At 36.5% G+C, this 18,762-nt stretch overlaps 1 protein-coding gene across 1 annotated transcript in view; it reads left to right on the forward strand.

Moving 5' to 3' along the window:
- The window catches only part of RAP1GAP2 (RAP1 GTPase activating protein 2), a 258,657-nt gene that overhangs the window by 173,115 nt on the left and 66,780 nt on the right, over positions 1–18,762 (forward strand). The window contains exons 3-7 of the mRNA XM_075196774.1: positions 2,662–2,697; positions 5,037–5,081; positions 13,672–13,704; positions 14,938–15,147; positions 17,664–17,767. Coding sequence (XP_075052875.1) covers positions 2,662–2,697; positions 5,037–5,081; positions 13,672–13,704; positions 14,938–15,147; positions 17,664–17,767 — 428 coding nt within the window. The remainder of the gene's footprint in view (positions 1–2,661; positions 2,698–5,036; positions 5,082–13,671; positions 13,705–14,937; positions 15,148–17,663; positions 17,768–18,762) is intronic.

Raw genomic sequence — 18,762 nt, forward strand, 5'->3', positions numbered from 1 at the left:
GTCATACGGTAGTTGAATAGACACATGTTTTCCCACTGGCTATCACTTCTTTGTCTGTATTTCATTCTCCTACTTTCCATCATACACCCACAGCTCAGCATCCAACATTTGGTTGCATTGTATATGTGCAAATAAATAGTAGGAGGAAGCAGCATGTTGTGTTTAAGTGCACTGCTATAGATAGTATTTACATGATTCCTTTCTTGCTGATTTGGGGCCTAGAGCTTCAGTGTTTCACTCTATAGAGCAGAACATTGGAGAAGAAATAGGACGTTTCTGTGCAACTGAGTTTGGCCAGGAAGGAAAAATGTTAAAAGTCTTTATTAGAATCTGATAACTTTGGGCCTGATTCATTAAGGATCTTAACTTAAGAAACTTCTTATTTCAGTCTCCTGGACAAAACCATGTTACAATGCAAGGGGTGCAAATGAGTGTTCTGTTTTGCACATAAGTTAAATACTGACTGTTTTTTCATGTAGTACACAAATATCAACTTTAAATTTCAGTGTACAAATAAGCTATCAAGTATTTGTGTGCTACATGAAAAAACAGTCAGTATTTAACTTATGTGCAAAACAGAACACTCATTTGCACTCCTTGCATTGTAACATGGTTTTGTCCAGGAGACTGAAATAAGGATCCTCTTCATTTAAGATCCTTAATGAATCAGGCCCTTTATCTTACTGATAGAAACTAATTATTTTCTCTCTGCCCCTTTTCTCCTTACAACTCACATCTTAATACCTAAAATATGGATCACTGGTTAACCTTCACACCTTATCCAAATCTTTTATATTACATAGCAGACTTGTTGTTAGATAATTATTGTAACTTTCTTTGTCTGCATTGTTTATAGGCTTATAGACAAAATTCTACATGTTTTCAATTATCCGTCAATAAACACTTTTAAACAAAACGTTAATGTAAAGAATGTGTGAGAATCTCAATACAGTGGTATTCTCCTCTTAAAGGTTAATGCCACATGTTACTACCTGACTAGTTACAATTTATACATCAGTGATGTGCAAATATTTATTTCCATATAGGATGTTTGAGAGGATCCTCTGTCCTGCAGGAAATGTACATGTTAATTGTTAGCTTGCTTGACATTGCGTTGCTGGAGAGTGATTTGAAAATACATTATCCTGAAACATACTGTACTAGATACACCTAAACCTTTGCAAACAATATTCAGTATGATATATATAAAAATATAAAAAATATATAAAATATGACCACTTATTATGTAATGCTCCATTATTATATATATATATACATATATATACACAGTGGTTGAAGTGGAGGTGTATGCAGTGGTATACCATACCGCCACTTCTCCTATTGTCTTCATTGTAAAACTATTATATCCCGTCCACTTACATTCTTCAAATCTTCATACTGCCACTACTAAATTTCCGCTTCAACCACCATATGCCACGTCTCTTTTGAAAGACTCATGCTGAAGAAGTGTTAGGCGCTATGATGTCCCATTTTTCAACATTGTATTTTGGCTACAAAATCAGTTAAACTCACAGCACATATAGTGGAAGATAGTACAATTTTTTTTCTACACTCATGTTAATTGGATGCACAGAATGTGAAGTTGGGTAACAATATATATTTTTGTATCAACATTTATTTTTCGAGTAAATTTGAAAACAAAATCATAAGATGGTTTTGCAACTATCAGTCTGTGTGCGCAATTGTCTTTTGACCACAAAAACAGGTCCCTATGTGATCTGAAAGTGCACTGAATGATCTAACCCTCTCGAGGCCTGGCAGCAACTTTGTTATTTGGCTTTTATGGTTCAGAATCTTGTCTTGTTTTGTTCTCTTTGTTAGAAGAAGCTTGACAACTAGACAGAACATTGGGGCAGATTTATTAAAGGAAAAATAGCCCTCTTGCTGGTGAAAACAGGTGATTTCACCGGTGATAGAGCTTGTTTTTGCTTCGTGAAATAAACAAGGGGTTACCGCGATAACCACAAAATTGGTAAATTTTATGCCTTTGCGTGGGGGAGCTTATTTAACCAGTAAAGTGGCCTGTTCACAAATTATAGTTTTTGTTTAGCCCATTAATGTTTTCCCTTTTTTATTTGTATATATATATATATATATATATATATCTGTTTGTAAACTATAGTTCTGTTTTTTCCACATTTCCATTGAATCTGCCTCCAAACACATAACCCTCCAGGACAGAATAGTTGGGGTAGCTGAATATCGCTCTGTTAATCTGGTATTTTTGGTTAAATTGCAGCAATAAGTGATTTTTTTTTTCAATCACCGCCATCAAGGTTCTTATGATAGATAGACCCCTGTGTCTTTCTGCAATGTTATTCCAATTTTTTTAAAATGTGAATAAACAGAGATTTGTATGCAATTAATGTTTTTTTTTCAAAACATCAATACTTATCCTAGCAACCCTGCAGTGCTTTTATTTTGTGAACAGTTTTCTGAGCTGTAAAGGGAATAACGCCACAATTTAACAAGGTATTCTCTTCATATTGTGCATGACAAGAAATGTGCCTGTATAAATATATTATATTTAAAGTTGATCCACTATTGGTATGCTACTACTGGTGAGATATTAAACAGTCATATCTCCTAATGTTTCTATACATATAACTAAATATATATTTCTTCTTTTTCTCTTCTCAGTCGGCAGAGTTCTTTGAAATGCTGGAAAGAATGCAGGTAAAAGAAGTTATGCTTCTTAACAAATAGAGATAAGCATATTTTTTTAAAAAAACTGTTTTGCAAAATATTCGCCACATTCTGCTTGGGGCTGAGAAATTTCAAATGTTTTGCCGGTGGATTTTGGATATAGTGCTTCTAGTTCTACCCCAACCAGGCAGTAGAATGAATTGACCATCACAGCTCTATTCATAGACTATAATGTTTGCTAAACTCGATTTTTGGGAAATTTTTACCACAAAAATCACAAAATGAATTAAAGTAAAAATATCATACGAATAAAAGAAACAGTGAAATAAATTTTATTTAACAACCAAAACATATTGCTGGGCCATCTGGTGATCACTGCCGGAGCCTCTCGGCTCTCTCTGTACCATGGAAGATACAACGTAGTAGTTCTGAGACTTTCTACTATAAGAGAGCTGAGCAGCACCAAAATGTACTGGTAGTGGTCCTGACTATGTGTAAGTGAAGAGAACCTGTCTAAATATAGCACATGGGGGGGTTGGGAGGCCCCCAACAAAGTATTATTATTAGGTAGTGCAATAATTTAGGAAAATTAAAACTTAAAGTTTAATTCTTTAGTGCTGATCAACACTAATATGGTATGCTATGCTTTAGTAGAAGACTCAGGTCTTTAAAAATTAAATAACCATTCCACTGAGCCATGACTTTTAAAGCATGTCTGAACGTTTATGTTATTTTATGCCATAGACCCTAAAAATGCAAAGTGAAAAAAACATTCTTCATTGGCTTCTCTGTAGATAGGATCACAGCTACAGTTTATTTGTAGCATGGCTCCATTGTTATTCCCATACTTGCCTACTCTCCTGGAACATCTGGGAGACTCACAAATTTTGGGTAGTTCTCCCTGGCTCCCAGGACAGAAGGCCACCCTCTGGCATCCTGCTCACCTTCTGGTGATGTTGACGGAACAGGAGCCTTGATGACGCATTTCGCTGCAGTTTGTGTCCTAATATCCCTGACCCCACTGTGTAATCGTGTGAGTCACGGCATTGCACAGCGGGGGGCAAGACCATGATGGCCAAAATTGAGTCACCATGGCCCACAAAGCTTGTCCATTTTGGGATATCCTGGAGGGGAATGTAAGAAAGTTGGCAATTATGGTTATCACGCACGTTTTGTTTCTTGACTTAATTAGTATCTAGTGAAATAGTGATTTCCCCCTAGAATTTCTATATTGTATGTCCAGATAGCTCTTTACATAAAATATAATAGCCTTTCAATTGGCAAAAAAATTAAAAGGTTACTAAATATGTACAAACACGTTTCATGCAGCATTAATTACATTTTCTAAATCACCTTTTTCAGCCTTGCTGAAACACAGTGAATAATTGCTGTATGATAAAGAAAAGTATTCATACTACTCAGATGCTTAATGAACTGTAACATGTGTTATGTGTATACATTTTTCTATACAAAGTGTTTGTCATGTATCTGTATGATCTTTAATTTTCGTAATTATCCATGCATGTATTGCTAGAGGGTACAGCATTTCGTTCAGCATTCATTCAGGTGTCTTGCTGAGAAATCAGAGTTCTTAATTAGATTTTGACAAACATTTTAGACCAGGTGCAGTAAATTGTAATTAAGTTTGTTTCCAAGGCTGTGCATGGTATTCTAATATGACAAGTAAAGCTTGTCTGACATAATTTCCATTCCAACAAATCTGTTTAGCATCTTCCCAACTTTCACATTTTTAGAGTTGGGTCGGGGGGAAGGGGGTGACAACCTTGCTCCATTGGTGAGTAGGCATACTTCTCATACTTCTCATACTTCTCAACATTCCCAGTAGTTAAAAACTGAAATCAGAAAACAGAATCAGGACTGTCACGTCTAAATCGGGAGGGTTGGGAGATATGCTTATAACAAACTGTGATGTTATGGGTAGGATGTTCCGATAAAGATGGCATTCTGCCGTTAACAGAAATAAAAAATAAACAAACTGGTAATTCTATGAACCCTTAGCATCTAGATTAGAATAGACCATACTTGCCAACTCTCCCGGAATGTCCGGAAGACTCCCAAAATTCGGGTAGATCTCCCGGACTGCCGGGAGAGCAGGCAAATATCCTGCAAATGGCCTCTTGCCGTCAAGATTTTATACAGGAAGGTAACATTTTACCAAAGTTTAGGGAGAAATGAAGAAACTAAGTTCTATCAAGTACAAGAATCTGTAAATATATTGAATATATTTACAGTGTACTGTCATGATTTTCTAAGACAGCTAATCAAAATTATGCTTTCATTTTGATAGCAAAAAATGTATCTATGTTTTGTAAATTAAACGGTGTCAACTTTTCTTTATCATAATTTAGGCTCCGAAATTGGAAGAGCAGAAACCTAGCAGCCAAAAAAACAAGGTAAGTGGATAATGAACATAAACTACACAGTGGCACAAATTTTAATTCAATCTCCTTTCTCAAAAAGCCCCATACATGACAGGTGCAATAGGTGCTCATTGGAGGATTGTAATATTATCATCAGCTATTTATATAGCACCACTATTTCCGCAGCGCTGTACAGAAAACTCAATCACATCTGTCCCTGCCCCATTGGAGCTTACAGTCTAAATTCCCTAACACACACAGACAGAGAGAGAGACTAGGGTCAATTTGATAGCAGCCAATTAACCCACTAATATGTTTTTGGGGTGTCGGAGGAAACCGGGGCACCCAGAGGAAACCCACGCAAACACAAGGAGAACATACAAACTCCACACAGATAAGGCCGTGGTCGGGAATTGAACATGACCCCAGTGCTGTGAGGCAGAAGTACTAACCATTAAGCCACCGTACTGTCCACTAATCCACTGTGTGTCTGTAATAAACACATTTGGGTCTGTAATGTGGCCCAGTGCTTTAAGGGAGCTCAAGCCTTCCAAATTCATACACTATAGTACAATTGCCCTTAGCAAAGGAATTTGGAAAGTGGACTTTCTGTACATTCCATAACAACTTGGGGGATGAGGCTAGTTGTGTATCATACACATAGGGGGAAGGAAATGGATTCAGCTCCATGACACAAGGTACACAATGAGTTAAATAAGATATGTTGTTGTTGGTTTTTTTCAGTGATATAATCCAGATATTTGACAACACAGTCTAGGCATATGTAACTCAAAGTATATTATATATTTGTGGATGACTAAATGTGCACTGCTTCAGGGAGAACTGAAACACTATAGGTTGCGTCATTCAGTAAGTTGGATTGTATCTGATGTCTTAGGTGTCAGTAGCACATGATTGGATGGACTCACCACCACTAAATTCCTGCCTCAAACACAATAACATCATTATTTCACCACAATATACGATCCCTTTAAGCTTTGGGAGGAGTTCCTTGCACGTTTAAGGTTTCAGAGAGTGACATTCCAATTTTTCAGGCTACTTATAGGTTAGGACTTGGGTTAGATTTATGGTTAGTACAAGATTTTGGACTACATTTTGTGTAGTAATGTTATATTTAGGATTATGTATTGTGTAAATTTGGGATAAGTTTAAATATATGAGCTAGGGGTTCAGTTAATAAAGAAAAGCATTGCTGCTAAGGATTAGAACTAGGACTATAAATAAAATAAGGTGTTGTCCATTCAGAACAAAATCGGTCTTCAGCAGAGATATATGATGTCGGACCTCCACCTTTATTCTATAATCACAGCCTTTCCAGACTTTCAAACCTGGGGAGAATTCTTTATTCAGCTACGACTGACAGGAAAGGATGGGAGGGATAAAACTGGTATGGATGGGGAGGCTGAAGAAAATGCAGCACCTAACTTAGGCTCCAAGGCCATCTAGGTTTCACATTGTATTCCATATTTCAAAATGACACACACCAGTGTCGACTATCAAGTTCCAAAGGACAGATGCCGACCGTTTACCACACAGTAATTAACTAAAGTGGACGGGGTCTGTCCGAAAGCGGAAGCTCTGGTTACTATTTAGAGTTGAACAAATTTGAAGGTACATGGGAGAATACACATGCAAACAAGTTCTTACATGTAGATGTTGAGTTAGACACATCTCAAGATGTGTACAACTCAAAAACAGTGTACAGTAGTACTTGTGCTAGGTGTATTCAAAGCATACAAGTGTGTATTGTTAGACCCCATGACAATGTAGGGATGTGGCTTGACAATGCTAGTAGTAAATGCAAATGTTACATTACCCTGGTAGTGAAGGTGACAGAGGTGATAGAGGATCTTGTATATGTTCTATACCGTCTATAGATGTAGTCAGCCTACAACTCTAAACTATCACCTAGTGATCCTGGCCATCTTGGGAACCTGTTATAGTTTTATGTTCAGCTGATCAGAAATGGATGAAGATGTTGAGACACCTAAGGAAAGTCATCTGTCTGGATCTGTGTCCTACGGTCCTCCAACTGCCCAGTACAGCTGCCTGTTCAGCCTACAATGAGTTCTCTCAATATAATTAGCTATGGTTTATTCGTTTTATACGTCCATGTAATGTGTTGTTTACAGTTGGTGACTCTTTCTCTCTATTTCAGGTTATGTTGGCATTTTGCTGTTGAATTATATACTTTACTATACATGTGCCCTGAAGTAATATTTCTTAACATATTTACTATTTTCAAAATATACATGTTGTAAGAATTTTCAGCAATTTGTTGTTTGCCAGTACAACCATTGGCAAAAAATGAACTTTTGAGACTTGTTAGTGCTTCTCAATGCTGGAGGCATGATCATATTAAAATGTTTGCAAAAAAACAAAATTTGGTTTTAAAAGTTGGTAATGTCCTCTCCCTGAGAAATATCTCTATTCTTCTGAATTGTGAACGGCGAATGCTGCTTTCATAGTATCCTCAGGGTAGTAACAAAGCAGACAGACAGTCATCCTTTCTCAGAGACATTAACAAGCAGAAGCAGCGTGAAGGCAATAAATCCTTATCTTCATTATATCCAGGATACTAGGCAGTTACATCTCAGTTCATCACACTTCCCAAAGTGCAGCTGAAATCTAGGCAGACACCAGAGCGGATTATTAAAGAGAGAGATTCGTGTAATGCTTAAATATCTACTTAAGGAACACAAATTATCTCAATATTCAAACTAAGGGTGTTCAATATGAAGCTATCCAAATTGTATTTTGAAGATTGATGATTAATATATTAACTTAATATACAGTACATGCATTCCACTTTATGGGTAAGACTATTGCTCTATATTCACTTTAATCTGGGCTGTTTTATGCTTTTGAATTTTATGAGATTTTATATATATATATATATATATATATATATAGCCATAGATTTTGACTTTATTGTGTCACTTACTTATTAGTATTATTATTACCATTTATTTATATAGTGCCACTAATTCCGCAGCGCTGTACAGAGAACTCGCTCACATCACTCCCTAACCCATTGGGGCTTACAGTCTAAATTCCCTATAACACACATAGACAGACAGAAATGTTTGTTAGCAGCCAATTAACCAACCATTATGTTTTTGGCGTTTGGGAGGAAACCAGAGCACCCGGAGGAAACCCACGCAAACACAGGGAGTAGTGTATCAGTAGTAGTGGTATATGTGAGCAAACTGCCGTAATCTTAATTATTGCACAGAAGCAGACTATAGAGCTATATGTAGCAGATATGCCAGCCACAATATAACTTTTACATGTAGCACACCATGCATTTCTGAATGACTTTAACAGAAGGTGTTAATAGGTTGAAAGACAAGTATCCTAGGAGACAGTGTATCTTCCTGCTAAATCTTCCATCATCTTTATTGTTCACTCATGTCCAATAACAGACTTGTCTTTATAGTTCACCTTTCAGTACCCCCTATCAGAGACAATATAAATTACAAAGACCATTACTATATGAAAATTGCAGCAATAGAAGGACTGCTGGCAGAAGCAGGATTCCTGGGTTTAAACTTGTTATAGGATATCAAGAGTAGTACAAATAAAAGATACAACATATTAAATGGCTTTTTTCTATAGAAGCAGATTGCTAGAGTAACATTTTCTACTTTCCTCTATCCCATTAATCTACTATTCCTGTGTTGGCAACACCGCCTCAATCTCTTCACAGTGCTTGTTCCCCCCATATTATCGCCCAACACACACTTATTTACTTCCAATTGTTTTCTACCTAATGGTTGACTACTGGTCCTGTATTGTCTCAGTGCCTCATACCTCATTGATGTCACTAATCCTAATAAACTGCTCCTATCAAACGAGCCTACACTGCCATGAATATTAATTACACCCACAAAATGGCTGCACCCACTGTGTAAATGATGGGTACACTTTAATTTGAAGACATATACTACATGTTCTATAGGAAATAATTTTCCTTTAATCTACAGTTAACTATATTACTTTCAGTTGGAGCACACTTGCATGCCATAGTTTGATCGTTTTGATCTTATATTAACTATATATTACACCTAGAAAGTAAAACCTGAATTGGAAAAATCTTTGACTGAAAAATCAGGGCTTCGCTCTACACATATTTCCTTACTTGATACTTGTCACAGTACTGGCTAATTACCCATGCAGTCTGGCTAATAGTGTCCTTGGTGACTACCATAGGTGACTCCATACGGATGCCACACTACTGGGCTGAACTACAGCCTTATTCTCTTGGCCGCAGTACTGTTACCTGGGTAATTATTTCACCCCATGGCAAATATCTGAAGAACTTTACTTTAATTTTCTGTAAAAATTATCACAAAGAATTATAGCAAAACTAAAACCAGCTAATCATTCTGTGCAAAGTCCTACAACATGGAAGGAAAACACAACACATACCAACCCTTGGATTTTGGCCAATAGACCAGGTACAGTTCTGTGAAGACTCGCACCCCTTACTGCCAACTAGACAGAAGTCCAGTCCAGGAATCACCCTGTGGACGCACATCGATGTAAAGACAACAAGTTTCCTTGGTTCTGGAACACGGACATATTCATCCTTCTCTCTATCTTTTGTGCAGGGACAGTCCAGTAGGAAACGTAATTCCCAGCCATCCCTGTCTCCAGATATCCCTTTTGTTTCCTCGGCTTTGGTTCATGTACCCTCTCAGTTTCCCACGCTTGGGCGTTCTTGGTACAGAGGGGCCTCCCGTTAGTTTACATTGGTGGCACTTATCTCAAGGGGGCCAGTTTTGGACCAAAAATTCTGCCCACTTCTTCCCCAAACTCCCTGCAGGCCTTGCTAAGTCTGGAGAGGAGAGTGTAGGACCAAGAGGGATGAAAGGTTTGTTAATGGTTTACATGGATGTATCTTCTTGAAAATGTTTAACTATTTTTAGCTTAGTTGTTATGCCACATTGATCTCTTTAAAACTATTTGTTAAGGAATATACTAGGTTATTTGTATAAATTTGGTATAGCAGTATTTTGCTTTAATAAACAATAGTCCAAAAGTTTTAAATTACCCAACAGTATGAATTCTCAGCTGCTTTTCTTAATTTACTTTCAAAATCGACTTTATAGGGTTGCGAGTGGTTTGTTTCACCATCTGGCTTCATAAAACTCAGGTTTGTTTTACAGTGTGCTGTCTGCATTCATGGTGTATGCTGTATTATGCACAATGGAATTGTCTTTGCTCTGCTGTTCTCATCACTGCTGTTGGGTAAAGAGATGACAGAGAGTCTCGGCGGAACAGTGGCTGGGTTAGTGTGGGAGATGAAAGAACATATTTTGATAGAGCTCGGAAATATGCTTAGTTTTAACATATTAGCAGTCATGCACTTATATTATGTCTTATCTTAATCTTTAAGAATAGAAAAAAGGTGTGAACGGCGCAGGGAAGAGTCTATAACAATGCAATATATATATAACACACACAAACACTTTTGAGAGCTGGACCAATAAATTAAAAAGATAAACTATTAAAAATAGAAACAAGATTTCGCTTGTAGAATCAAAGCAATAAAATACTGTAAAAAGACTGATTGTCTAATGTTAACTAATGTTTAACATTGCCTGAGGGAAATATATTTTATTGAAGTATTTTAAGAACAGTTCTAATGAAAAGTAAATTGTAGACGGTAAATCTTATTTTAATATTATATTGTCGATATAGACAGCAGTAATGCAACACATAGTTTGATAATCAGTCTGTTATGAGTTATGTCTCATATACATATTTTATTTTAATACCCCAATAAATAGTTCTGCCTTATTTTATAATATCAAATTCAAAAAGCCCAATACACATACTTATGTGTCTCTTAGTTGAAATCAGTTCATATATTTTGCTTATTAAGGTGTGACATTTAAGGGAAACATATCAAGTTATCATGCAGTGATTAATAAGACTGATAAATAAATTGGAATGCTTGAGATTGGTTTCAAAGGTAGTTTGGTAGATACAGTATTTGTTGAAGGATAGACAGAGTTGTAGGCAATGGAATACATTCAAAAGAGGAAGAAGTCACCAATTAAGTACCCCAAAGGGTATATTTACTAAACTGCGGGTTTGAAAAAGTGGAGATGTTGCCTATAGCAACCAATCATATTCTAGCGGTCATTTTGTAGAATGTACTAAATAAATGATAACTAGAATCTATTTGGTTGCTATAGGCAACACCTCCAGTTTTTCAAACCTGTATTTTAGTAAATATACCTCCAAGGATCTTTGCTCGTCCAAATCCTCTTTGATATCTTTAGTTGTGACATTACCACTGGTACTGAATTGAAAGTATGCTTTTTGCAGATGACACAATATTATGTAACAGGGTAGATATTCCAGGGGTGTGGGGTAGAGGTGATCAGATTTATCTGGGTAAAGACATGGTAAACAGTATTGTAACTTTAATTCAGTGCTAAAAAAACTCACTTGAGTCTCAAAACTCAATAGACACAATATAGTATTAATGGCAACTGCTGAGGAGGAAAGGGATCTAAAAGTAACGATTACAGATGACTTTAAGATAGGCAGCCAATGTAACATAGCAATGGGAAAGGCCAGTAGGATGCTAAATTGCATACAGTAGGAAGACTTAGTAGAAGGCAGATAGAGGTGGTAATGCCTCTATATATATGTCATTAGACCACACCTAGAATGCTGAGTTGAGTTCTGGAGGCCATGTATCTAGAAGGACATAAATAAATTAGAGATTGTGTAAAGATGGGCTACGGAAATGGTTCATGGTCTACATCACAAAACTTCCCAGGAAAAAGTAAAGGACCCCAATATGTATAGCTTGGAGCAGAGAAGTGGGAGGGGGAATATGTTAGAAGCTTTCAGATATATAAAGGGTTTTAACAAGGTACAGAAGGAAGACACTGTGACTGGCATTCCTGTGCAGCTACTGGTAGTATGGCACGGCTGGAAGGAGGAGAGGCAGTGGAGGTGGAGGCCTGAAGGAACCAGTCGTTTTAGAAATTTTATGACTGTCAACTGGCAACCATGACTGCCCTTCACCATTTATCATAACTAAAGCACCTCCTGGTTCTGGAGAAGGCTTTTGTGCTGAACAGGTATCCTTGTGGTTATCCATCTGCTGGGAGTAGCTGTGTGTAAGGTATTTTTCTTTGGCGTCATGCTCACTGCTGGACACAGAGCCAAGACATTCATTCCCGATGTTCACAGAAGTTTTGGCGGTTGCAGACATCACAAAAGGGGGAGCAGAGAGGGCAGCAGCAACTGAACTCACAGGTTCTAGCAACTGAACTGAGATGTTCCAATAGATTTTCGAAATAATTCTGTCCTTAATGTGATGACCCTCCTTGGTGATACTCCCAGTGCCCTTTTCACTGTTTTATATTTGTAAGAAGATGATCACCGATCTAAAGTGCAGCCATCTCTAACGGACATCCGGTTGTCATATTCTATGATCGAATCTCAAAGGGATCATTCTGCTCTGACAAAAAACTGTATCAGCATCTGATAATAACACTGATATATTGATTCTTTAGAACTTGGTTAAAGGAACCAAGCTCAAGCATCATTCCACATAAACTCTCCCACAGTTTCTACAGCTGTGCTATTGTAGTTGCTCTGTCAATTGTTATATACTCATCAATGCAATATAGACCTAACATATAACACCCTAATATATATATATATTATGCGCCTTTTCTGGATTTTTTGCTTGGTGATCCAAATTATGGAGATATCCTTATTTGGAAAAACCTGTCCCAAGCATTCTGTATAATATGTACATTATAGTTTTGTTTTGTTTTTTTAACAACAAAAAAGTAACAATCACATACAATTTAAAATTGTTTTGTGAGTAAACACACTGACAAGTTTATCACATAGCATGTATACGCTTTAAGAACAAATGTGTTCATCCAAGTCTACATATTGTAATTGCTGAGTTTTTATGAATATGTGTGGGTAGATTGAATGACCACAGTTAAGTTATCTCTTTTCTGTACATGCTCAATATATCAGGGTTGTCAGGTTTAGATCGTTTGTGTGCATTCAATGACAAGATGGTTTTTAAAAAGATCTTCAGTTAAAATTCTTATAATCTTTGTTTGCTGACAACTGTGATATGCTCATTTTTGCGAATAATACAATTGTTTACTAGATAGACATCACCAACTGTAACCTGCCCATTTGTGGCAATAAAAAAAATATTTATGACATTAAAAACATTCCATTATGACTTTGTACTTCAAAATATTTTTGTGTTTCACACTTTACTTTAAAAAAACTACCCAGTTTTATTACTACATTTATGTATATATATTTTTATATATATATATATATATATATATATATATATATATATATGTATATATATATATGTATATATATATATATATATATATTTATAAACTACAGTGACATTTAACTATAAATGAACGATGATGTTCGTTGTGGTTACACAACTCTATTCTCATGGGAGGGGGGTTTAAAGCAAAGTGCCATTTTATACGTGTTAGAGAATATCCTACAAAATACTACACTGTGGAAAAGTATTGTATAACGTGTTATTTGACATGATGTACTTTTCTTCTTCCAGGAGGATTACATACCATATCCCAGCATTGATGAGGTAAACCTTTAGGATTAAACAAATTAAAGTACAAATTATAAAGACAGTAGAACTAAATCATACATTATTATCAGATTACCCACATCATTTGACATACATCATTGGATGTGTACATTAGGCTGATAGCCATCATATCCTCCAATTGTTTTTTTTTTCTTTTGTAGTTAAGAGAAGTAAATGAAGTAATGTTATATGTATTTTCTGACCTATCAACATGCTTCCACTCAAGGCCTGGGGGCATAGGTGTGTTTGCCCCCTGTGCTGGTCCCGTAGTGAGCTACTTGTATTTGTTTTCCTTTAAAATGTTCCTGATAGGCTGTTGAGTCGAGTCTTGCTCCCCAGGCTATAATCTGCCAGCCAGCCCCTGCTTCCACCACTTGGTTTTTAAAGGGAAATAATAATATGCACGTGTTATCTTCACCTCTCCCACTATCAGACTGACTGATAACTATTGGTGGAACATTTATATCCCAATAAGAATACTCTTTAAGGGTTGGTTTCACCAAATACGATTTCTAAATCTGTGTAGTTATTGTTTCTCCTCCTTTTATATGATACTCTGCAGAGTGCAGTACATTGGTTTTGTGGCCTACAGAGAAGCAATTGGCCGATTGGTAAATATGTTTACATAGAGCGGTATAAACAGTGCCACCTCCCTATAAGGAGAAATGGTTATAAAAAACCCTGATTTTTTTTTTTTTTAAAAAATAATAATAATAAAAATTAATAGATAAAGCATTTGTCTCCATCGTGGTGGTTAAATGTATGTTTTCTAAGTAAAAAAGAAAAGCTAGAGATAAACAGCAGTGTGCTGAGGTGAGCTTCCTCCACACTAGTAATGCTAAATAACTACCTATAATGAAATTCATATTAATGTGAGTAATGCAGAAACAAAAGGTTAGTGATAAAATAAGACATAAGTTTAAGCATAACATTTAATAAAAAAGACGATTAGTAAATTAGCCCAGCAATATCCATCATACTGTTAATGTAAATTGAAATGGATGCATGAGGCTTAAATATGTTTGAAGCAATTACTGATTTTGATTGATTTCTGCGTGGTACAATCCATTTCCCCTCTTATTAAACAAAACGTTTCCCAGTGAAACGTTGCTCAGTGCTTCCAGATAAACAGCTCCATTATATTGGTCAAGAAAGTGCATCTGGAGTATAAAGGCTGCGCCTTCATTCTTATGATAGTGACATGACCCATCTGTCCTTTTTATGTCGTAGATTTTGGAGAAGGAGACCAATTATCCATTGATTATCCTGCCACAGTTTGGAGGTTACTGGATAGAAGATCCAGAAAACATAAGCACCCCAACATCATCAGACAGCAGTATTTGTGATGAAGAGGAAGAGCCCATGAGTCCCAGCACGTATGGATATAAACTAGAATACAAAAGCTCAGCTCGGGCCTACAGAAAACATTTCTTGGGAAAGGTTTGTTGTTTTATATTTCCAAATTGGTGTGAAATTATCTAATGGGCATATGCATTTAGATCCATAAACTGGAAGGGGCTGGTAACTGTTTTTTTTTCTTTTACAAATGGATGCTTTTTTGGTAGGACTGTTAGTTACAACAAACCATTCCACAACACCTAGGGTATACCTCCCAATACTTCCACTTAATCAAAACAGTGATGTGAAATGAGGATATTTTCACGCTATTCTAGGTGGTGTGTCTACATTTTGTTGGAGTGTACCTAGACTGTCACCAACTTCCCTCCCCCTAAGATCACCCCAGAATTAGTCTAGTAATAATTTACAGAATAATAGTTTAATGACCTCTGTGGATACCTGCCCTATGCCTACAACTCCTTGATAGGTACACATGAATAGGTGATGTCTTAAGTAGCTAGTTCACATTTGCCAACTTTGGCAATTCGTTTTCTGGGAGGTCCGTAGGACAGGTGGGCGTGAGGGGATGAGGCTCCAGGAATCGTGTCATTGGCCCTGCCCTCTAAACTGTCATTGCCATTTTTGGCCTATAACAGCAAGGGGTGGGGTCACGATAATTCGTGGATTGCATCACTAAGCCCCACCCCCTCCATTTAACTTACCGAACTGGCCGGGATCCTGGTGGTTGCCCTGCTCTCCCGGGACTCCCAGAAATTTGGGAGTCTCCCTGACATTCCGGGAGTGAAGGCTACGAGGTAGTTATTACTCTTAATGTTTACTAAGTGAGACAATTTTTTAAATTATAACAATCACATATCTGAATGTTTAGTTATTAATGTTTAGGTGCCATTTGTTCCCTTTCTCTCTTTTTTTCACAGACTTTGATTAATGTATTTTGTGAAAGTTGTCTCTCACTTCCATTTCCCTGTGTGTGTGCTCCTGCCTGTATTCACTATTACACGTTAGATCATCCAGCACATTATGTTTCTAATCATTATAATGATGTTAGAAAATACTGCAGAGTTCTAAGTACACTTATTTTAAGACAGAAACCTGTCAAATACTGTTAAACAGAACACTTAAATTTTCAAATCTTCTTTTTGTTTATTCTACATTAGTGGGTGGTTTATGCATTTTACATACTCTGCCGCTGTTTTAATAAATACTGAAGGGACACTTCACTAACTTTATGTGAGTACATCACTGTGCACTGTTTTTGCATGTATTATTTTGAGGTTTATATGTGTACAGTATTAACGTTACTTGTATATTATAGTCTTTTTAACATGACCATTATATATCACTCTACTCAATTATCCAAAAAGGGGGAAGATATTTTTTAGCAATGTCTAAAGGAATCCACCTAATCGGCACAGCCATTAGTTATCCCACATCTTTTAGCATAGAGAAATGCCAAAAATCTGGGTAATTGTGACAAGAGTTGTGGAACTATGTTTTATACCATTCTACATCACAGTAAACTTCATCATCATCACCATTTATTTATATAGCGCCACTGATTCCGCAGCGCTGTACAGAGAACCCACATCAGTCCCTGCCCCATTGGAGCTTACAGTCTAAATTCCCTTACATACAAACAGACAGACATGCGCGTCCACTCTGGCATCCACACCCAATTCTGTCCATAATTTGATGCTTGCTGCATTAGTTATTATTAGTAATCACCTCTAGAATCAGAGCTGAATGTGAATAGACAAGACTGCATTCATGTCTTCTGTTGTTACAGAACAACCTCTGGTTGACTTTGAATAACATATTTCTACAAACCCATTGTGAAACAGACATGTATTGATTTCTTTAAATCAGTTAAGATTCAATGACTTTATACGTTTAGATCTGTTAAATCATTTTATGGTGGGAAATTGAATTTTAACTACTACTCCCCCCATTCCTTTAATATCTCTGGAAGGAAATGAGGTCTAACATGGGTGTACTTTTTGGATGATAACATAGTGATAAACTTAATTGATTGGTTTTCCTCACTTTTTTTGTAGTTTAGATGAAAGAGGGTTTCTCTCTCCAGTAACTTTTTTGAAATGCATTGCTTTTTCTTCATTTTCTTCTGAGCTGACCAAACATTTTATATCTACCAGGTAGAGTTGTTTATTTGTTGCCCTTGGATATGACATAGCTCAGCTCTTATATGTGCCTTGGATTGTTGTATAGAGGATATAAAGCAGTTTTGTGTTGTGTCCAAGGGAAATAAATATAAACACCCCTAAATACTATAAAATCTTGGGTCAACATCATTAAAGAAGTGAGAAAGACAAAGGAATGTTTTAGTTAAAGTTGCTAGAGGGCATTTGAAAACATATAAATCAAACTTGTCTGAAGGCAGAAACCCCTTTAATAGCAACTGCTCACAGATATTTAAGTTTTTGTACTAAGGTCCATTGACTCTTCTCTGGCATGAATTTCCCTGATCTGGCACAAAAACAAAATATACTATACAGGAAGAGAACCCATGTGCAATGCTTTCAGGTCTATAATATGATTGCAATGATACTAACATGAATTATGTCTTTGATTCTCTTTAGGACCATTTAAATTTTTACTGCACTGGAAGCAGCCTGGGGAACTTGATCCTTTCAATTAAATGTGAAGAAGCCGACAGCATAGAATATTTAAGAATTATACTCAGGTATTCAAAATAGATGCATTAGTGCTAACTAATTTACCAATTATTAATTATATCATGATGAACCCAGATGCAAAATCATAGATGATTCTGTTCTGTCATCTGTACACAATAAAAAGGTACCATCTACTTCATGTAAATGGTTCTGGTTGAACACTTACCAGAAGATATAGACACTATTATATGATGATCACAGCAAATAACCCACTTGTTAATAGCTATGTTATTAATTGTGTCACTGATCTCTACAATGTATGATAATTATAATGGTACCCCATTATATGGATCTGTGTTTCTTTCTGTTGTTATAAATAAATACATATTAAGTTTACTCACAGCTACTTCATTACACTATGCACATGACAGGTTGTTATATACATACATTATACCTTGACCATGTTCATCATGATTATCATCATTTATTTATATAGCGCCACTGATTCCGCAGCGCTGTACAGAGAACTTATTCACATCAGTCCCTGCCCCATTGGAGATTACAGTCTAAATTCCCTAACACACACACACACACACACACACACACACACGGGTCAATTTTGATAGCAGCCAATTAACCTGCTAGTATGTTTTTGGAGTGCGGGAGGAAACCAGAGCACCCGGAGGAAACCCACGCAAACACGGGGAGAACATACAAACTCCACACAGATAAGGCCATGGTCAGGAATTGAACTCATAACCCCAGCGCTGTGAGGCAGAAGTACTAACCACTGAGCCACTGTGTTGCCCTGAGCCATGTTGCTTCTTGTAGTAATAAAATAAAATATCTCTCAAAGCCTCCAATGGGGCAGTGCACCAATGAGTCAGTTTATTAATTGATGTAAACTATAATCACACTATAATCACATGTAAGCTGTATTTGACTCAGACTCAGACAACACAAGGACAACACTTGTATGTATGAGCCCTACATTTTACAAAAGAAAAATAATTGTTGTAACTTGATATGTTTTTTTAAGAATTAATTTCCTCTAAACACATGG

Source organism: Mixophyes fleayi, chromosome 2 (assembly GCF_038048845.1).
Source record: "Mixophyes fleayi isolate aMixFle1 chromosome 2, aMixFle1.hap1, whole genome shotgun sequence".
In the NCBI taxonomy this organism is placed as follows: domain Eukaryota; kingdom Metazoa; phylum Chordata; class Amphibia; order Anura; family Limnodynastidae; genus Mixophyes; species Mixophyes fleayi.